General features: G+C 33.9%; 1 protein-coding gene across 5 annotated transcripts in view; it reads left to right on the forward strand.

Moving 5' to 3' along the window:
• Positions 1–17,375, forward strand: part of DMXL1 (Dmx-like 1) — a 126,632-nt gene that overhangs the window by 104,385 nt on the left and 4,872 nt on the right. For all 5 annotated transcript variants that reach the window (XM_010846597.1, XM_010846598.1, XM_010846599.1 and 2 more), the window contains 5 exons: positions 609–736; positions 4,664–4,756; positions 7,141–7,232; positions 13,265–13,317; positions 16,288–16,505. In XM_010846597.1, the coding sequence (XP_010844899.1) occupies positions 609–736; positions 4,664–4,756; positions 7,141–7,232; positions 13,265–13,317; positions 16,288–16,505 (584 nt within the window). The remainder of the gene's footprint in view (positions 1–608; positions 737–4,663; positions 4,757–7,140; positions 7,233–13,264; positions 13,318–16,287; positions 16,506–17,375) is intronic.

Raw genomic sequence — 17,375 nt, forward strand, 5'->3', positions numbered from 1 at the left:
TTGATTATTTAGCATGACTTTCAAGACCTTCTCCAATCATTTTGTCAGAGAAAAATGCAGGTATTTAAACATTATTCGTATGACTGATAAGAATTGAATGTTTGTAATCCCGAGATCATCTTTTTAATACAGTTGACTTGAAATATTGTGTTTGTCTCGGGTTTACAACAGTGATTCAGTACTTTTATACATTGCAAAATGATTACCATAAGTCCAGTTACTATCTGTCACCATACAAAGTTAAATAATCCTGAGACTCTAACTCTTTATCATGAACATTATCTGCTAAAGGTTATTAAAACTTAATTGAGATAATTTCAAAAGAAAATAGTTTATAGAGATCTGATTCAATTGCTTCTGTTGTTTTGTGTAAGGATATGTTCTTAGATGAAAGAACCTTATGTAATTATCTGTTTTTAAGATTGAGAGTATTCAAGTGAAGTTTCATACAAAGGTGAATTCATCTAAATCGACTATGACTCATTTCTTAGGTATTTCTTCCATATTTTCACATTGGATTAAAAAATAAATTTGCCAAAGATTCCTGAAATAAATTTGCCAAAGATTCCTGAAATAAATTTGTAGTTTTTTTCCCTCTCATAATGCAGATCTGACAGGAGCTCAAGATGGAAGTGTCAGAATGTTCGAATGGGGCCATTCTCAACAAATAACCTGTTTCCGCTCTGGTGGCAATTCAAGAGTTACAAGAATGAGATTTAACTATCAAGGAAATAAGGTAATATTTAAAAGTGTAAATGGGGTAATGGTTTGATTTTGTTAAAGATTTATGAATATTTCTTATTTGGGCTTCTGAAAAGAACAGTTCACTTATCTACTGGTGAAGTATTAATCCATCTGTATGAATTCTTTTCAAAGAAATTCCTTTCAAAACTTAAATTTACTTGGTTTTTGCTGTAAATACATTATATACATGTCCATCAAAATTCTTTTATGTGATGCTTAAGGACCAAGTGATTGTAGGACCATCTTCTAAATACTTCTGCTTTCTTTATCCTCTGGAACCTACTCAAAATATGGTCAGGTACCAAATAGTAGGTAACATCTGAGAGCCTATTAGAAATGCAGATTATTGACTCCAGACCTATCAAATCACCATCTGTTTTTTAGCCAGATGCTCCTGTGATTTGTACAAAACATTGAAGTTTGAGGAACACCTGCTCTAGAACAGGATGTTGGCAAACTATGGCCTAGACCACCTATTTTGTAAATAAAGTTTTATTTGAACACAGCTAACCAATTCATTATTTGTTTTCCATGATTATTTTCTCAGTACAGCAACAGAGTTCAGGGGAACAAAGACTTTATACCTGGCAAGCCATATTTATTCTATGGGCCTTTTAATAAAAATGCCAAGTTGGCTCTTACTGTCTTCACTTCCTGTAATCTTCCTTCCTAAAACTGTCTCTCTCTTCCCCTCTGTCTTACTAGCACTACAAACAGCTACTAAAGGGGAAATCAGCCTTCTTTTTGTCTTTATGACCATGCTACACTAAAAACATTCACATGGGCCCTTGCTGATAGTACATCTTGCCTTTCATTTTCTGTCAGCCTCCAAACCTTCCACCATCCTCACATGTTACTTGTATCATGGTGTGCTGCAACCTTTTTGCTTACATCATTTATTAGTTGGCTTTTAGCATTTCACTAAAGTCAACAATTTTTTCATGTATTTATGAAACAGAATTGAGAGCGTATAATTTCTTAAGAGTAATTAGCAACATTCTTTGCTCCTTAATGGGAAATTAAAAGAATTTAATCGAGAAACCTTTTATCTAGAAACATGAGCATATAAGAATATCATTTGTATACTCATGTTTTTCCATTGTGTCAGTGTTATATTGTTCCTAACTAATCTCTCTAATGCATCCTTCATGTTGCCAACAAAGTTATGTAACAAATAGCATAGGGAGTTCCCTAGCTGTCCAGTGGTTAGGACTCTGTGCTTTCACTGCTAGGGCCCAAGTTCGATCCCTGGTCAGAGAACTAAGATCCCACAAGCCTTGCAACATGGCCAAAAAAGATAAAAAAGGAAAAAAAAATAGCATTATATATATACACTATAGATGAAATCATGTTGTCCTTTTCAAGAACCCACAGTCTCCTCATTGTATCTGAAAGTCCATACTCTTAAGTGTGGCATTCAAGTCCTTCTACACTCAGAGTTATTTTATAGATTTTACATTCTGACTGACCCAGATTTGATCCCTGGGTGGGGAAGATCCCTTGGAGAAGGGAATGGCTACCCACTCCAGTATTCTTGCCAAGAGAATTTCATGGAAAGAAGAGCCTGGTGGGCTACCGTCCATGGGGTTGTAAAGAGTGGGACACAACTGAGTGACTAACACAACAATATGCTCCTATATAGGCCTTTTTAAGGCACAACAAACTCTTTATTATCTGCCCAGGTATCTTTAACAGGCAGTCAGCTTACTGTTAATTCACCTTTGCCATGATGGTACCCCAAAGCACAACACCCTAGCATGCTATCTCCCTTAGGGAAGGCTGCTGGAATAAATGGAACAGATAACTCATGCTACTTCACATTTTGTCAGGAGTCATTGGACATTGCAGAAAAACCAGGAGATAAAAGGGAGCATTTAGCAGGGAAAAAATGACCTGTGAGGAATGATTCCTCAGATTCAGGAAGATCTTACACTGTAAAACAAGAACAGGATTCTATGAACCAAAGGCAGTAGAACAGTAAAGAAGTTTTAGAAATTAAAAACATGCAATTCCCCAAAATTAGGAGAGTAGAGGAACTACTGATTACAAGGACTGAATAGCAGAATGGAAGTACTTGAAAATAAAATTTGTGACTGGGAAGTATAAATCAGGAATTTATCCTATCATGAAAAAACCCAAGAAGTAAATTGAGACAAAGATCCAGGAAAATGCATAGAAGACCTTTAAAAGCTATAGCAGAAGAAGAAAAAGAAAAGTGATTTAAAGAGGAAACGTTGTATTAAAAGGAGTAATAAAAATTTCCCCATAGCAAAAAATGGATTTTTAGAAAAAGAAGGGCCTACCAAATACTAGACCAGAAGTAATGAGAAGCAACACATGCCTCAGCACAGCCTGATTATTTGACTTTTGTTTTTTAATTGAAGGATAAAGAGAGCTTCTGGAAGGAGTAGGGGTAAAAATGTTTACCTACAACCTCTCCACCTTCCTATCTAAAATAATGACATTTGCCTCCTTAAAAATAGAGGTTACGAATAGACAATAGAACAGTATTCACAGAATTCTGATGAATAAGGAATGGGGCCAATGTCTGTCCTAACTCATGCAAATTTAATGGCAAAACAGACACATTTTTAAGTATGCAGAGAATTAGCACATTCCATATACCCTTTCTGAAAAACGTACCTAAACTTACTCCATAAAACATAGAATAAACCACAGAAAGGATAAGCCCTGGAAAAATAGCTGTAAAAAAACACAGTAAACAATGGGTTAATATTCCTACTGTTAGCCCTGTCAGTCAATTTTGTAAAAAGACAATGAAGACAACAAAGAATGTGAACAGTTGACCAAAAAACAGACAGAACCCTATTCATGATCAATAACCCTCACTAATAACTGAAAAAATGAACATTAAAATGAGGCTTTTCTGTTAATTGACAAATAGTAAAATTTTGTAGGATGCAGTGTTGACTAAGGTGTAAGGAAAAATGGGTGTGTAAATTGATTTGCCACTTAGGATTTAATTTTGGCTTCACCTACCAATTTTAAATGATGCCCTTTGACAAATTTTTTTTCTTATTGGATATCTGTCCTATATAAATACTCAGAGGTATATATGCAAGAATGTTCAAAGCAGCATTTTTAATATAGGAAAAAGTGGAAATTCTATAGAGAAAAGCTTTTTAGAAAAATTACAATACGACTATGCAGTGTAATACTACACAGCACAAGAAAGAGGTAAATTTATATCTACCAATGTGGAAAAATGGCTGTAATAATTAAAAAGTATAATTGTAAAACTGTATATTATTATCTTAATATCATTTTAAAAATCTTATATGTACGAGTGTTTGAATAGTCTCAGAATAAATCTGAATGAAAACACATTAGATTATTAATGATTGTTATATCTGTAGATGGGAGAAGCCTGGAGTCAAAATTAAACATTTAAGATCTGTATCTTGTACTCTCTTACTGGATTATTTTATCATCTTTCCAATCAAAATGCTCTGAGTTTCCATCAAGAATTCTTTTAGTATAATAAATTTTGTTTCATTTTACTTTATACTGTTGTTTACACGTTTTCCTTATTTTATATTTCTGGAATCTTTTTCAAAATGAACCGTTTTTTATCTTGTATATACTAAAATTTTGTCACATGTCTTAATGTATAAATCCAGTATCCCATTTTTGGAGTACCTACAGAGAATATACAGACTAGGCTGTTGGTTAGTATAATAAATTGGGGGTCTGATGTTAGTTTACTTTTCTCTGCCCTAGAAGTTTTTAAAGCAGTAGCTAAATGTTTATCTGGACTAGATCCATGCATAGGTGAAATGAGAAGTCAAACAATTTATGACTCAGATGTTTAAGGTTTACAATATGAGATTCACAGTGAGGGTAAAGGTAAATATGTGCTTTTTATTTGTACTAAACACTCAATTTTTTTTCTCTTAAGTTTGGAATAGTTGACGCTGATGGATATTTAAGTTTGTATCAAACAAACTGGAAATGTTGTCCAGTTACTGGAAGTATGCCTAAGCCATACCTGGTAAGCCAAGATTTCCTACCTTTAAAATTTTTTAATTTTTATTTTAAAGAAATCAAGAATATATACTTAAGTATCAAAGCCAAATGTAAAATCTATCTAGTCCTATGTATTCAGTCATACTACTGTAAGTTTCTGTCTGTATTATGTTAAAATTACTCTGTGAGGTATAAAAATCCTTAGTCTCCAGTAACTTGGAAAATAAACCTATAAAGTGCCTGATGGTGATGGCAAGGGGAAATCAGATATATGGTTACTAGAGGCAGGGGAAATTGGATGGAGGCAGTTCAAAAGGTACAAACTTGGAGTTATAAGCCAGTACTAGGGATGTAGTGTACAACATGATTAACATAGTCAATATTGTTATATATGAAAGTTGCTAAGTGAGTAAATTCTGAGTTCTCATCAAAGGAAAAATATTTTTTATTTTTCTTTTATATCTATGTGAGGTGGTGATATTGCTAAACAATATCACCACCTCACATAGATGAGGTGATTATGTGGTAATCATTTCATGATGTATGTAAGACAGAACATTATGCTGTACTCCTTAAACTTATACAGTGCTGCATGTTAATCATTTCTCAAAACTGAAAGAAAAAAAAAAAAGAAAAGTAAAAAAAACCTCACCAGAAAATATAAATAAATAATAAAGTAGTGGATCAGTCACTTGATAAAGACCAAAGTAGTAAAATTGATTTAAAATGTAATAATTAGTCAAGGGATAAATTTTTAAAAAAGAAAAGAAGCCTGTATAGACCAACATGGTAGCTCTGGAGACCCATGCAGCCGTAGGTTACTCAAGTGCCTTTCTAGCCTCACTAAACTACAGTTGGATATGATACCTAAAAAGGATGATAAACAGACTAGTGCATCTGGTTCTTTTTCTGCAGTAAATTTATATCTTAGGAACAAAGCAGAAAAGATATCCTATAGCTGGTGCTATTTTCTTGCCCATCTCTTAAAAAAAATTGATAACATCTCTATTCAGGACCACAAAAACTTAATGAACCTTCCACAACTTCATAGAACTGTGAATTTATATTTGATAGATTCTTCAGTGAAGCCCTTTGTAGGACTAAGCAATATCTATCAAGAAAAAAATTAAGAATGTGGGTTGATTCTGATAGTTCATCTTAGGTTAAGTGCTAGGAGAAAGTACTGATCTAAGTGAAAGCAAGCAAGGGAGTGTTGGTGAGGGTACTTTGAAACTATTTATTTTTTCCTCATATTTTAATTCAGCCAGCAGATTAAATGTACAGGTGGCCTTTGAACAACACAGGGATTAGGGGCACTGGACACCCTCCCCGCTAAAGTTGAAAATCTGAATATAACTTTGCAGGCAGCCCTCCATATCCATGGTCCTGCATCTACAATCAACCTTGGATCATGTAGTACTCTAGAATGCATTTATTGAAAAAAACAAACAAAAAAATCTGTGTATAAGTGGACCCATGTAGTTTAAACCGTATAATTCATACCATGTTGTTCAAGGGTGAACTGTACAAGTTTATGTTCCTAAGGGGACTACCTTTTTATTTTTTTAACTTCCAAAAAGACAAATTAGTTTAAAAATGAACAGTATTTGCTTTTGGAGATTAAAGTAGATTTTGTTTTAAAGACTTATCATCTAGCCCAGCTGCAGTTGCTGGTTGGGGACAATGGGGAGTGACTGAAAGGAAAATTTTTTCATGAGATGATTTTGACATGTTTTAAAAAGTCATTTTTTATTAAATGTCTGAACAGAAATAACTTGGAAACCTTTATAATTGACTAAATCTCTCATAATAGTTTGTTATTATTTGATGGAATATTGAGAAACATTGTCAATTTTCTAATTTGTTGACTATTAGTATTATGTTTTTATTTAACATATTTAAAAAAATATTTAAAAGTGTATTTCTGAAAATAAATAATTCAGTCTGAGATCATCTGAAATTCTGTGTTTTGTCTTCTAAGACAAATATTTTCACAAGTTTTCTAAGAAAAATATTTGAACTTAACCTCTTTTTGTTTCCCCTTGAAGTTTTGGTTGAACAAAAGCAGAGGGCCTCGTAAAGGCTCATAATGTATGCATCTTATTTAAGTAGCTCAGGAAAAGTGTATGTATGCATGTGTGTGTGTGTGAGAGAGAGAGGAGGCGGGGGGTGAAGAGAGAGAAGTGGCAGATTTACAAATGTGCCAAAATGGGGAGCCTTGGTGAACTGGGGTGAGGGGTATATGAGAGTTCTCTGTATAACTCTTATAACGTTCCTGAAGTTTGTAGGGGAAAGAACACAAGGATTAAGTGAGCCACAGATTACATGATCACTTTTTGATTAATGCATCTACCTGCTTATAAAGTTGTTTGTGATAACAATAACGTTTCTTGTTTATAACCATTCCAGACTTGGCAGTGTCATAACAAAACAGCCAATGATTTTGTCTTCGTTAGTTCTTCCTCTCTAATAGCTACAGCTGGTCTTTCAACTGACAATAGGTAAGAGTTTATAACTGAAATTGAAATTTGTGGTGTATGTAGCTAAGCTTTATTTTTAAATTGCTTGATGTCCTTATATCTCAATAATGTTTTCACACTTACACCTTTAAATATTTTTATTACAGAGACTTGTTTCTTAGAGCACTTTTAGTGTTTTAATTGTAAAGCCAAGGAAATTCTGGTGATATTAAAAACAAAATCCGTTCCTTCTGGATTTTTGATATTTTATTAATAATGTTAACACTTCAGTGTAGGAGAAAAGAATTTGATTTTGCCAAGAGTTTTTCTCCATATGATTTTCTATGTGTTAAGAAAGCTTGAGGCAAAAAAAAAAAAAAAAGTATTCTTTATTGGTCACGCTGTTTAGTTAACCCTTGCCATAGTCTATGAGACCGATATTATCAGTTTCATAATCAGAACACAAGAAATTCCAAAAGATATGTTAGTTGTGTAATAACTAGTAAGTGGCACCCTGTCCCCATTGCCCCGAAAAACTTAAATGTGGAAAAAAAAAAATCTTCTCGTTTCTCCATGTCCATGCACACTTTTAACTTCCCTTATACAGCTGAGTTTGAGATTAAGGCCTTCTGAAGTTGCTGAGCTTTTTATATTTGTCCTGAGGCCTCTCTTTGCACTCAAAGTGGGAATTTTAGGAATATGGAGTTTTCAACCCATTTTTCATAGAAATTCTTATATTTATGCCTCCTTTGTAACTCATAGAATAGAGTAGAAGCTGTCCCTTTCATAGTAGGAATAAGTTTTCTTTTTGCTCAAAATTCCTTGTGTCCTGTTCTTTGTTTCAGTCGAACTGTTTAGATTAGAAAATCAGTGAATACAAAAAATAGTTTCTATATTCAGATTTCATATAGTATTCCTTATAATTAGATGTTAATCTGAAGTTTTTCATTTTGGAAGCTATTAGTTTTATAAATTTTTGTCTAAAAATTAATCATACATAAGTATATTGCTTACTTGTATTTGGTGCCTTATAAATTTATGAACTTTCTGTGTGAGTGAGATTCAGATGAGCTAGAATGAGACATACTGTTTTTTAAATTGAAGTATACTTGATTTACAATATTGTGTTAGTTAGAGGCATATGGCATCATTATTCAGTATTTTTGCAGATTATACTGTATACGTTTTTACAAGATAATTGTTATAATTCCCTATGCTATATACAGTATATCCTTGTTTCTTATCTATTTTATAATATATATGGTAGTTTGTATCTTTTTTTTTTTAAGTTTGTATCTATTAATTCCATATTCCTAGTTTGTCACTCCCCCATTGTCTCCTCTTTGGGAACAAGTTTATTTTCTTTATCTGTGAGTCTGTTTCTGTTTTGTATACAGAGTCATTTGTATGATTTTTTAGATTGCACGTTGTGATATCGTATAGTATTTGTCTTTTTCTGTCTAACTTAAACTTCACTGAGCATAATAGTCTCCAGGTCCATCCACATTGCTGCAAATGGCAGTATTTCATTTTTTTTTATGGCTGAGTAATATTGTATGTGTGTGTCTCACATCTTCTTAATCCAGTGTTCTGTTGATGGGCACTTGGGTTGCTTCCGTGTCTTGGCTATTATAAAGTGCTGCTGTGAAAGTTGGGGTGCATATATCTTTTCAAAAGAGTGTTTTCATTTTTTCCAGATATATATCCATGAGTGAAATTGGGGGATCATATGGTAGTTCTATTTTTAATTTTTTGAGGAACCTCCATACTGTTTTCCATAGTGGATGTACCAATTAACATTTTCACCAACAGAGTACAAGGGTTCCCTTTCCTCCTCATCCTCCAACCTTTTTTTTAGACTTAAGTACTTTTGGACTGTGCTGGGTCTTTGTTGCTGTGCACAGCTTTCTCTAGTTGCAGTGGGCAAGGTCTGCTCTCTAGGTGCAGTGCATGAGCTTCTCTTTGCCGTGGCTTCTTTTGTTGCAGAAATGGTCTCTAGGTGTGTGGGGAAGTAGTTGTGGCACACAGGCTTAGTTGCCCCAGAGCATGTGGGATCCTTCTGGACCAGGAATCAAACCTAAGTCCTCTGCATTGGCAGGCAGATTCCTAACCACTAGACCACCAAGGAAGCCCGTCTCTAACATTTTTTTATTGGAGACTTTTTAATAACCACTCTAACAGGTGTGGGGTAATTGCTCATTGTTGTTTTGATCTGTATTTCTCTAATAATTAGTGATATTGAGCATCTTTTCATATGCCTCTTAGGCATCTATATGTCTTCTTTGGGAAATTGTCTGTTGAGTTACTCTGTCCATTTTTTTTTTTAACAGGTTGAATCAGAAACCAGTTAAGATACCCAGCTGTGATTGATGTTTGGGGTTTTTTTGTTTGTTTTGGTGGCTTTGTGTTTTGGTTTTGTTTGTTTTTTGGCTGTACTGTGCTGCATGCAGTATCTGAATTCTCAACCAGAGATTGAACTTGTGCCCCCTGCATTGAGAGCGCAGAATCTTAGACACTTAGCCACCAGGGAAGCCTGTTCTGCCCTTTTTTTTTTTAATTAGACTTTTTTTTAAATTGAGCTATATGAACTGTGTGTCTGTTTTAGGTGTTAACTCCTTGTCAGTCACATCGTTTGCTTTTTCTCCCATTCAGTAGATTATCTTTTCATTTTGTTGATGATTTTCTTTGCTCTGCAAAAGCTTTATGTTTAATTAGGTCCAGTTGGTTTATTTTTATTTCTTTTTTGCTTAAGCAGACTGATCCAAGAAAATATAGCTATGCTTTATGTAAAAGAGTGTGCTGCCAGTGTTCTCTTCTAGAAGTTTTATGATTTTCCGTTCTTCCATTTAGAACTTTAAACGATCTTGAGTTTGTTTTTGTATATGGTAAAGAGGAATATTTAATTTCATTATTTTACATGTTGATGTCCAGTTTTTCCACCACCACTTGTTGAAAAGACTGTCTTTCCTCCACTGTATATTCTTGACTTCTCTGTCATAAATTGATTGACCATAAGTCTTGGGTTTATTTCTGGGGTCTCTATTCTGTTCCACTGACCTATGTGTCAGTTTTTGTGTCAGTACCACACTGGTTTATTTTTTGTTTTTGTTTTTTACATTAAGAACTTCAGTTTATTAAACAAGAAAACACATCTTAACATGAATGAAAAGACAAGCCACATAATGGGAACAGATATTTGCAAACACAATTTTATTGTTTCACAGTCTCTATGGAACAGGAATTTGGGAATGGCTTAGCTGAGTGGCTTTTCCTTAAAGCTGCAGTGAAGATGTCAGTGGGGCTGTAATGATCTGAAAGCTTGACTGGAGTTGGCAAATCTTCTTCCAAGATGGCTTCTTCACAGGGCTATTGGCAAGAACTTTTTTTCCCTGACTCTTGTCAGGAGACCTCAGTTTCTTGCCACTTGAGTCTCTCTAAAGGGCTGCTTCAGTGACCTTATGACATAGCAGCTGGCTTTCCTACAGAGCAAGTGATTTCCAAGCCACTCTCCATATTCCCTGAGGTCTTTGACTACTGGATAAGTCTTCTATATCTGGACGCCTCTTTCAGTAGAGGGATTTAAATTATGTGAATTTAATTATACATGCTTGTGGACCAAAGGTAGGGATCCTGCTAGTGTTGGAGGGTCTCCTGTGAGGTGTAGGTCAACAGTGGCTTGCCACAGTGAGTTGGGACTCAGTATCACACTGTTTTGATGACTGTAGCTTTGTAATGTAGTCTGAAGTCAGGGTGTATGATTCCTCCAGCTCTAGTCTAATATCTAAAGATTACTTTGACAACTCAGGGTCTTTTGTAGTTATTTTGTTCTAGTTCTGTGGGAAATGTCATGAGTATTTTGATGGGGATTGCATTAAATCTGTAGATTGCTTTGAGTAGTGTGGTCGTTTTAACAATATTGATTCTTCCAGTTCAAGAGCACAGGCTATCTTACCATTTCTTTGTATCATCTTCAGTTTCCTTCATCAGTGGTGTATAGTTTTCAGAGTATAGGTCTTTCACCTCCTTGTTATGTTTATTCCTAAATATTTATTCTTATTGATGTGATCTTAAGTAGGGTTGTGTTTTACCTTCTTTTTCTGATATTTCATTAGTAGTATATGAAAGTGTAGCATATTTTTTATATATAATCTTATATCCTGCAACCTTGCTGAATTTATTTATTAGTTCTAAATTTGAGGGGGGATGAAGATTTTAGGGTTTTCTATATCATGTCATCTGCAAATAGTGACAGTTTTCCCTTTTCCTTTCCAGTTTGGATACCTTTTATTTCTTTTTCTTGTTTGCTATAGCTAGGATTTCCAGTAACATGTTAAATAAAAGTGTAGAGAGTGAACATCCTTGTCATGTTTCTGAATTTAGTGGCAGGCTTCCAGCTTTTCACTGTTGAGTATGATGTTGGTTGTGGATTTGTCTTAAGTGGCCTTTAATTATGTGAAGAACTGTTTCCTCTTTATACACAGTTTTATCATGAATGGACAACTCAGTAGAGAATTTATGTGTCTTTTGAGATAATCATCTGATATTGATCTTTTTGTTTATGTGATGTATTATATTTTTTGATTTGCAAATGTCTAACCATCCTTGTGACCTTAGAATTAATTCAGCTTGATCATGATGTATGATCCTTTTTATGTATTGTTGAATTTGGTTTGTTAATATATTTTGTTGAGGATTTTTATATCTGTAGTTATTAAAGATATTGGCCTGTAATTTTCTTTTTTTATAGTGTCTTTGGTTTTGGTATCAAGATAATCAAGGTAATGATGGCCTTGTAGAATCAATTTGGGAGTGTTCCCTCCTCTTCAGTTTTTTGAAATAGTTTAAGAAGGATAAGTATTAGTTCTTAATATATTTAGTAGAATTCCCACGTCTGGTCCTGGACACTCAGTTACCTGGAAGTTGTTTTTGTTTTGTTTCCCCTTCCAGATTGATTTTCACTTCTAGTGATCAGTCTGTTTACATTTTCTGTTTCTTCTTGATTCATTCTTTGCAGGCTATATTTTTCTAGAAACTGGTCCATTTCTTGTAGATTGTCCAGTCTCTGGGCATATAACTATTCATAGTATTATGATTCTTTGTATCTCTGTGGTATCAGTTGTTATTTCTCCTCTTTCATTTCTTGTATTGTTTATTTGGGTCCTCTGTCATCTTCTTGATGAACCTGAATAAGTTTGTTGATTTTGTTTTCTTTTCAGAAAATCAGCCCTTGTTTTCATTGATTGTTTCTATTGGATTTTTTTTTAGTCTCTGTTTTATTTCCTCCCTAATCTTGGTTAAAGTTCCTTCTTCTATTGACTTTGGGGTTTGTTTGTTCTTCTTTCTCTAAAAGAAAAAGTAGATGCTAGGTTGGGTTGTTTATTTGAGAATGCCTGTATTGCTGTGAACTTCCCTCTTAGAATTGCTTTCTGCATTCCATAGATTTTGGAAAATTGTGTTTCCATCTTATTTGTCTCAAGGTCTTTTCTGACTTACACTTTGATTTTGTTATTGACCCATTGCATTTTTAGTAGCATGTTGTTTGGTCTGCATGTTTGTTTGTTTTTCCTGTTTTTCTGTCTGGAGTTTATTTGTAGCTTCGTACCTTTGTGATTGGGGGAAAAATGCTTGATACAATTTGTATTCTCTTAAATTTGTTGGCACTTGTTTTGTGACCTAGTATGTGACATATTCTAGAGAACATTCCATGTGTGCCTGAAAAGAATGTGCATTCTGCTGTTTGGAGATATAATATTCTATACATACCATTTAAGTTCAACTGATTTATTGTCATTTAATACCACTGTTGCCTTACTGACTTTCTCTCTGGATTATTTGTTCATTGATGTCAGTGGGGTGTTAAAGACCCATACTGTTACTGTATTATTATCAATTTCTTCCCTGTGTATTCTTTATTATTGTTTACTCTATATAGGTGCTTCTGTACTGGGTGTGTATATGTTAACATGTATAATATTCCTTTTGTATTGATCCCTTTATCGTTATATAATGTGAAACATTTTTATTCTGTTTTCAACTTTTTATGTCACTTAAGAAGTAATCTTTCTTTTTTTCAGAAACATATGTTTGTGGGATACTCTTGTAGCACCTGCCAATAGTTTAGTCCATGGTAAGTTTTGAAAGTATTTTATAAAAGTGATTTTTAAATGGATTTTTAAAAATGACACATTTAGTAGTTTGTGAAATTTATTTTGCTCATGGTAACAAAGTATGAAAGCAGAAAAGTTTAATATGTGTAATTAACTCTTCACTGCACTTTAATGAAGGACAGTGAAACATAGATAATATAAAAATTGTTTTTACTTTGAATCTATTAACCATAGATCATCATTGTGAATATCAGTTGTATTATATCCTCTCACACCACTGTTACTCAACTTCATACTTGAAGTTACAACTAAAGCAATAAGACAAGAAAAGGAAATTAAAGATACACATATTGGAAGGGACAAAATAAAACTGTGTTTTTTCACATTTTATATGATGGTGTAGAAAAATCCAAAGAGTGTAGGGGAAAAAAAACTGCTGGAACTATTGTACAGGTATAGCAAAGTCACAGGATTCCAGATCAGTATACTAAAATCAGTTGCTTTCCTTTACACCAACAATGAACATGTGGAAGTTGAAATAAAAAAAAAAAAAATCACCATTTAAAATAGCACCCAAAATAATGTAATTCTGAAGCATAAATCTGTGTATAGCATCTGTTGGGAAAAGCTACAAAAAAAGGTAAAAAAGATAAAAGACCTAAATAAATGGAGAGATAGTCTGTGTTCACAAACTGTAAAACTTGATTTTGTTAAGATGTTACTTCCTCCCAACTTTATAGATTCAGTGCAATTCTAATTAAACCCCCAGGAATCTGTTTAGAACCAGTTTGTTGACACGTACAAAAGTTTATGTAGAGGGGCCACAGACCTAGAATACTTGTAAACTTAGAGTATTCATATTGTCTGATTTCAGGAATCACTGTAAAGCTACAGTAATCAAGCCACTGTGGTATTGGCTTAAGAATAGACACATTAGGGAGCATAGAAATAGACCTGCACGTAGTTAGTAGACTCATCGTTAATAATGGCATAAAGGTAATTTAATGGAAGCACATAGTCTTTTCAACAAAAAGTGCTGTAACATTTGGGTGCTTTTATGTGGAATAATGAACATAGGTACAAATCTTACCTCTTGCACAAAAATTTGCTCAAAATGAATCATAGACCTACATGTAAAAACGAAACTGTATAACTTCTAGAAGGAAATATAGGAGAAAATCTAGGTGACCTTGGGTTTGATGATGAGATTTAGATACAACAAAAACACAATCCAGTAAAGAAATGATATATTCCAGAGTTTTAAAGTTATCCTTTTGCTCAATATCTGAAGAGCAAATAACCATATAAAAGATGCTCAATATCTGTAGTCATCAGGGAAAGGCAAACTAAATTCACCATAATTTATCATACTATTCTATACACTGAAATGGCCAAAATTAAAGATTCTAGAATACCAAGTGTTGGTGAGGATATGGAAAAACTGGAACCTTCATGATTTGCTGATAGAAGAATGAAATAGTACTTCTTTGGAAAACTGTTGAGCAATTTCTTAATAAAATTACACATGCACCTAACATGACCTAGCAGTATATATTTTTACACAAAAAATGAAAACACATGTCCACAATTAAACTGGTATAGGAATGTTATTAGCAGCTTTGTTTATAATAGCCAAAAACTGGAAATAACACAAATGTCCAACAGGATAACATGGTATATTTATGTAATACTATTCAGAACTAAAATGCATGCCCCACTGATAGATGGAACAACATAGGTTAACACCTAAAATGCATGTTGAAAGGAAAAGAAGCAGGGACAAAAGAGTATGTACTATAAAATTCCATTTATATGAAGTTCAAGAACTGGTGAAACTGATTGGATAGAAATCAGAATTATGATTGCTTTTGAGGGAAAAGGAAAGGCCTGAGGGTGCTTTTTGGAATGATAAACACATTCTTTATTTTGATCTGAATAATGCTTACACAAAGGTATCCATTTGTCAAAACTCATCAAGGGTGTACACTTAGAATTTGTACATTTTACTCTATACAAGTTTATATCTCAAAGTGCTGGAAAAGTTAAAAAAAAAACAAACAACCTCATATGATGAGTTTTATCTAGATTCTTACAATACTAATAACATTTTGTTGAGTACTTAGTATTTGCCAGGTAATGTATATGCTTTGACTATATTAATTAGTTTCATCCTCATACATAATTGTTAGGCAGATGGTATTATCGTCTCTTTTACAAATGATGAAACTGACACTTAGGTTAAATAATTCGCCTAAGGTATACATTTAAATCCAGACAAAATCCAGGATTGGGGGAATACACTTATATTGGTTTTTAGTTTCCTTATTTAGTATTTCTGTCATCTTTATCATTTCTGGGTTAGTTTCAGTTAATGGATTTTCTTGTCTTTATGCATATTTCTTTGCAAGCCTGGTCATTTTTTATTAGATATATTATAAATTTTATAAATTTTAAGTACTGATTATTTTTGTATTGTTTAAATATTTTTGAGGTTTTCTCCAGGACTGAGTTACTTGTAAACAGATTTGTTGAGGGTGGAGATGGGAATTCTGTTAAACAGAATCAAAGCCACATTTGGTACAGGGCAAATTTTGCACACACATGTGCACACACACACCCCATTGAGTCAGTACCCTTCTCAGTATTCTGTACAATGCCTTCTGAATTAAAAGATTTTTTTCCCACTCTGGCTGGTAAAAACAGGAACACAAATCAACCTGGATTCCCCTTTCTTATGCTATGGCCAGAAAATCCTAAGCAGTAAGCTGGGTCAGTTGTGTGGCTCACCTGGTTTGTTTCTCATTTCTCAGAGATCATTCTTCTTCAGTGCTTAGTTTCCAATGTCTCATACCATTGTTTCTTATGTATCACTTGATATTTTCATTGTTTTAGGCAGGAGAGTAAATGGAGTCTAGCATTCCACCTTGGCCAAAAGCCAGGAATATGTTTCTTATGCTGTTATATAGTTTTTATTTTTATTTAATTTTCAGCTTTTGCATGTCATGATAGTGGAGCCACTGTTTTGGCATATGCTCCAAAACATCAGCTACTAATATCAGGTGGCAGAAAAGGTTATACATGTGTATTTGACCTTCGGCAACGACAGCAGAGGCAACTTTTCCAGAGCCATGATTCTCCTGTTAAAGCCATCGCTATTGATCCTACTGAAGAGTACTTTGTTACTGGATCTGCTGAAGGCAACATAAAGGTAATTATAGTAATGCCACAATATCTCCAATGTGAAAGGAAATTTTTGGAAACCTTGGATCTTTAATCATATTGAAGACACCTGTCTCTTTAAATTATGGAAATATTGACTCCTTTGTAGTCCAGGATTAACTGCTATTTAATAAATCTCTTAATGAATAAAATAAAATAATATTTAACTTGAAAATTGCCCATTTTCCTGTTATTTTCAAATGTGCTTAACTAATTAGGCATGCAAATGAGTTGGATTTTCTGTGGATATGGCCATGACCATATTTTAGACATTAGTCTTGACTCCATGTTCAGAGTTACTGAATTCAGTTTCAGGTGCTGTGAAATATACTGACATTTTCCCTTATCCCAGATTTCTCCCTATTTTGTCATACATAGTATCAGCATCCAACCACTTAGTGCCTGATTCAAGAATTCTGATGTACCTGGATAAGCTCTGCTTATAGCAATCTTTCTGAAACTCCACTGTTTCAAACTTAGAAGTTTGAATGTTAACCAGCTTGTTAAAAATGTTAAGCACCTTGTTAAAAATGAATCCCACTCCAGAAATACTGTTGCTAGATTGCCCCCCATAATACCCAGTTGGTAAGTCCAGTGCTCAGTAGTGTGCACTTTTATAACATGGATATAGTGGTTTTGATGAAGGGTTCCCTGTCTCCACTTTGAAGGATCTGTAGGGGTAAGACTAGTCAACAGATTATTCTCAGATCAGTCGCTCAGTCATGTCCAACTCTTTGCGACCCCATGAATTGCAGCACGCCAGGCCTCCCTATCCATCACCAACTCCCAGAGTTCACTCAGACTCAAGTCCATCGAGTCAGTGATGCCATCCAGCCATCTCATCCTCTGTCGTCCCCTT

The sequence above is a fragment of the Bison bison genome, unplaced genomic scaffold (genome assembly GCF_000754665.1).
Source record: "Bison bison bison isolate TAMUID 2011002044 unplaced genomic scaffold, Bison_UMD1.0 scf7180017864238, whole genome shotgun sequence".
In the NCBI taxonomy this organism is placed as follows: domain Eukaryota; kingdom Metazoa; phylum Chordata; class Mammalia; order Artiodactyla; family Bovidae; genus Bison; species Bison bison.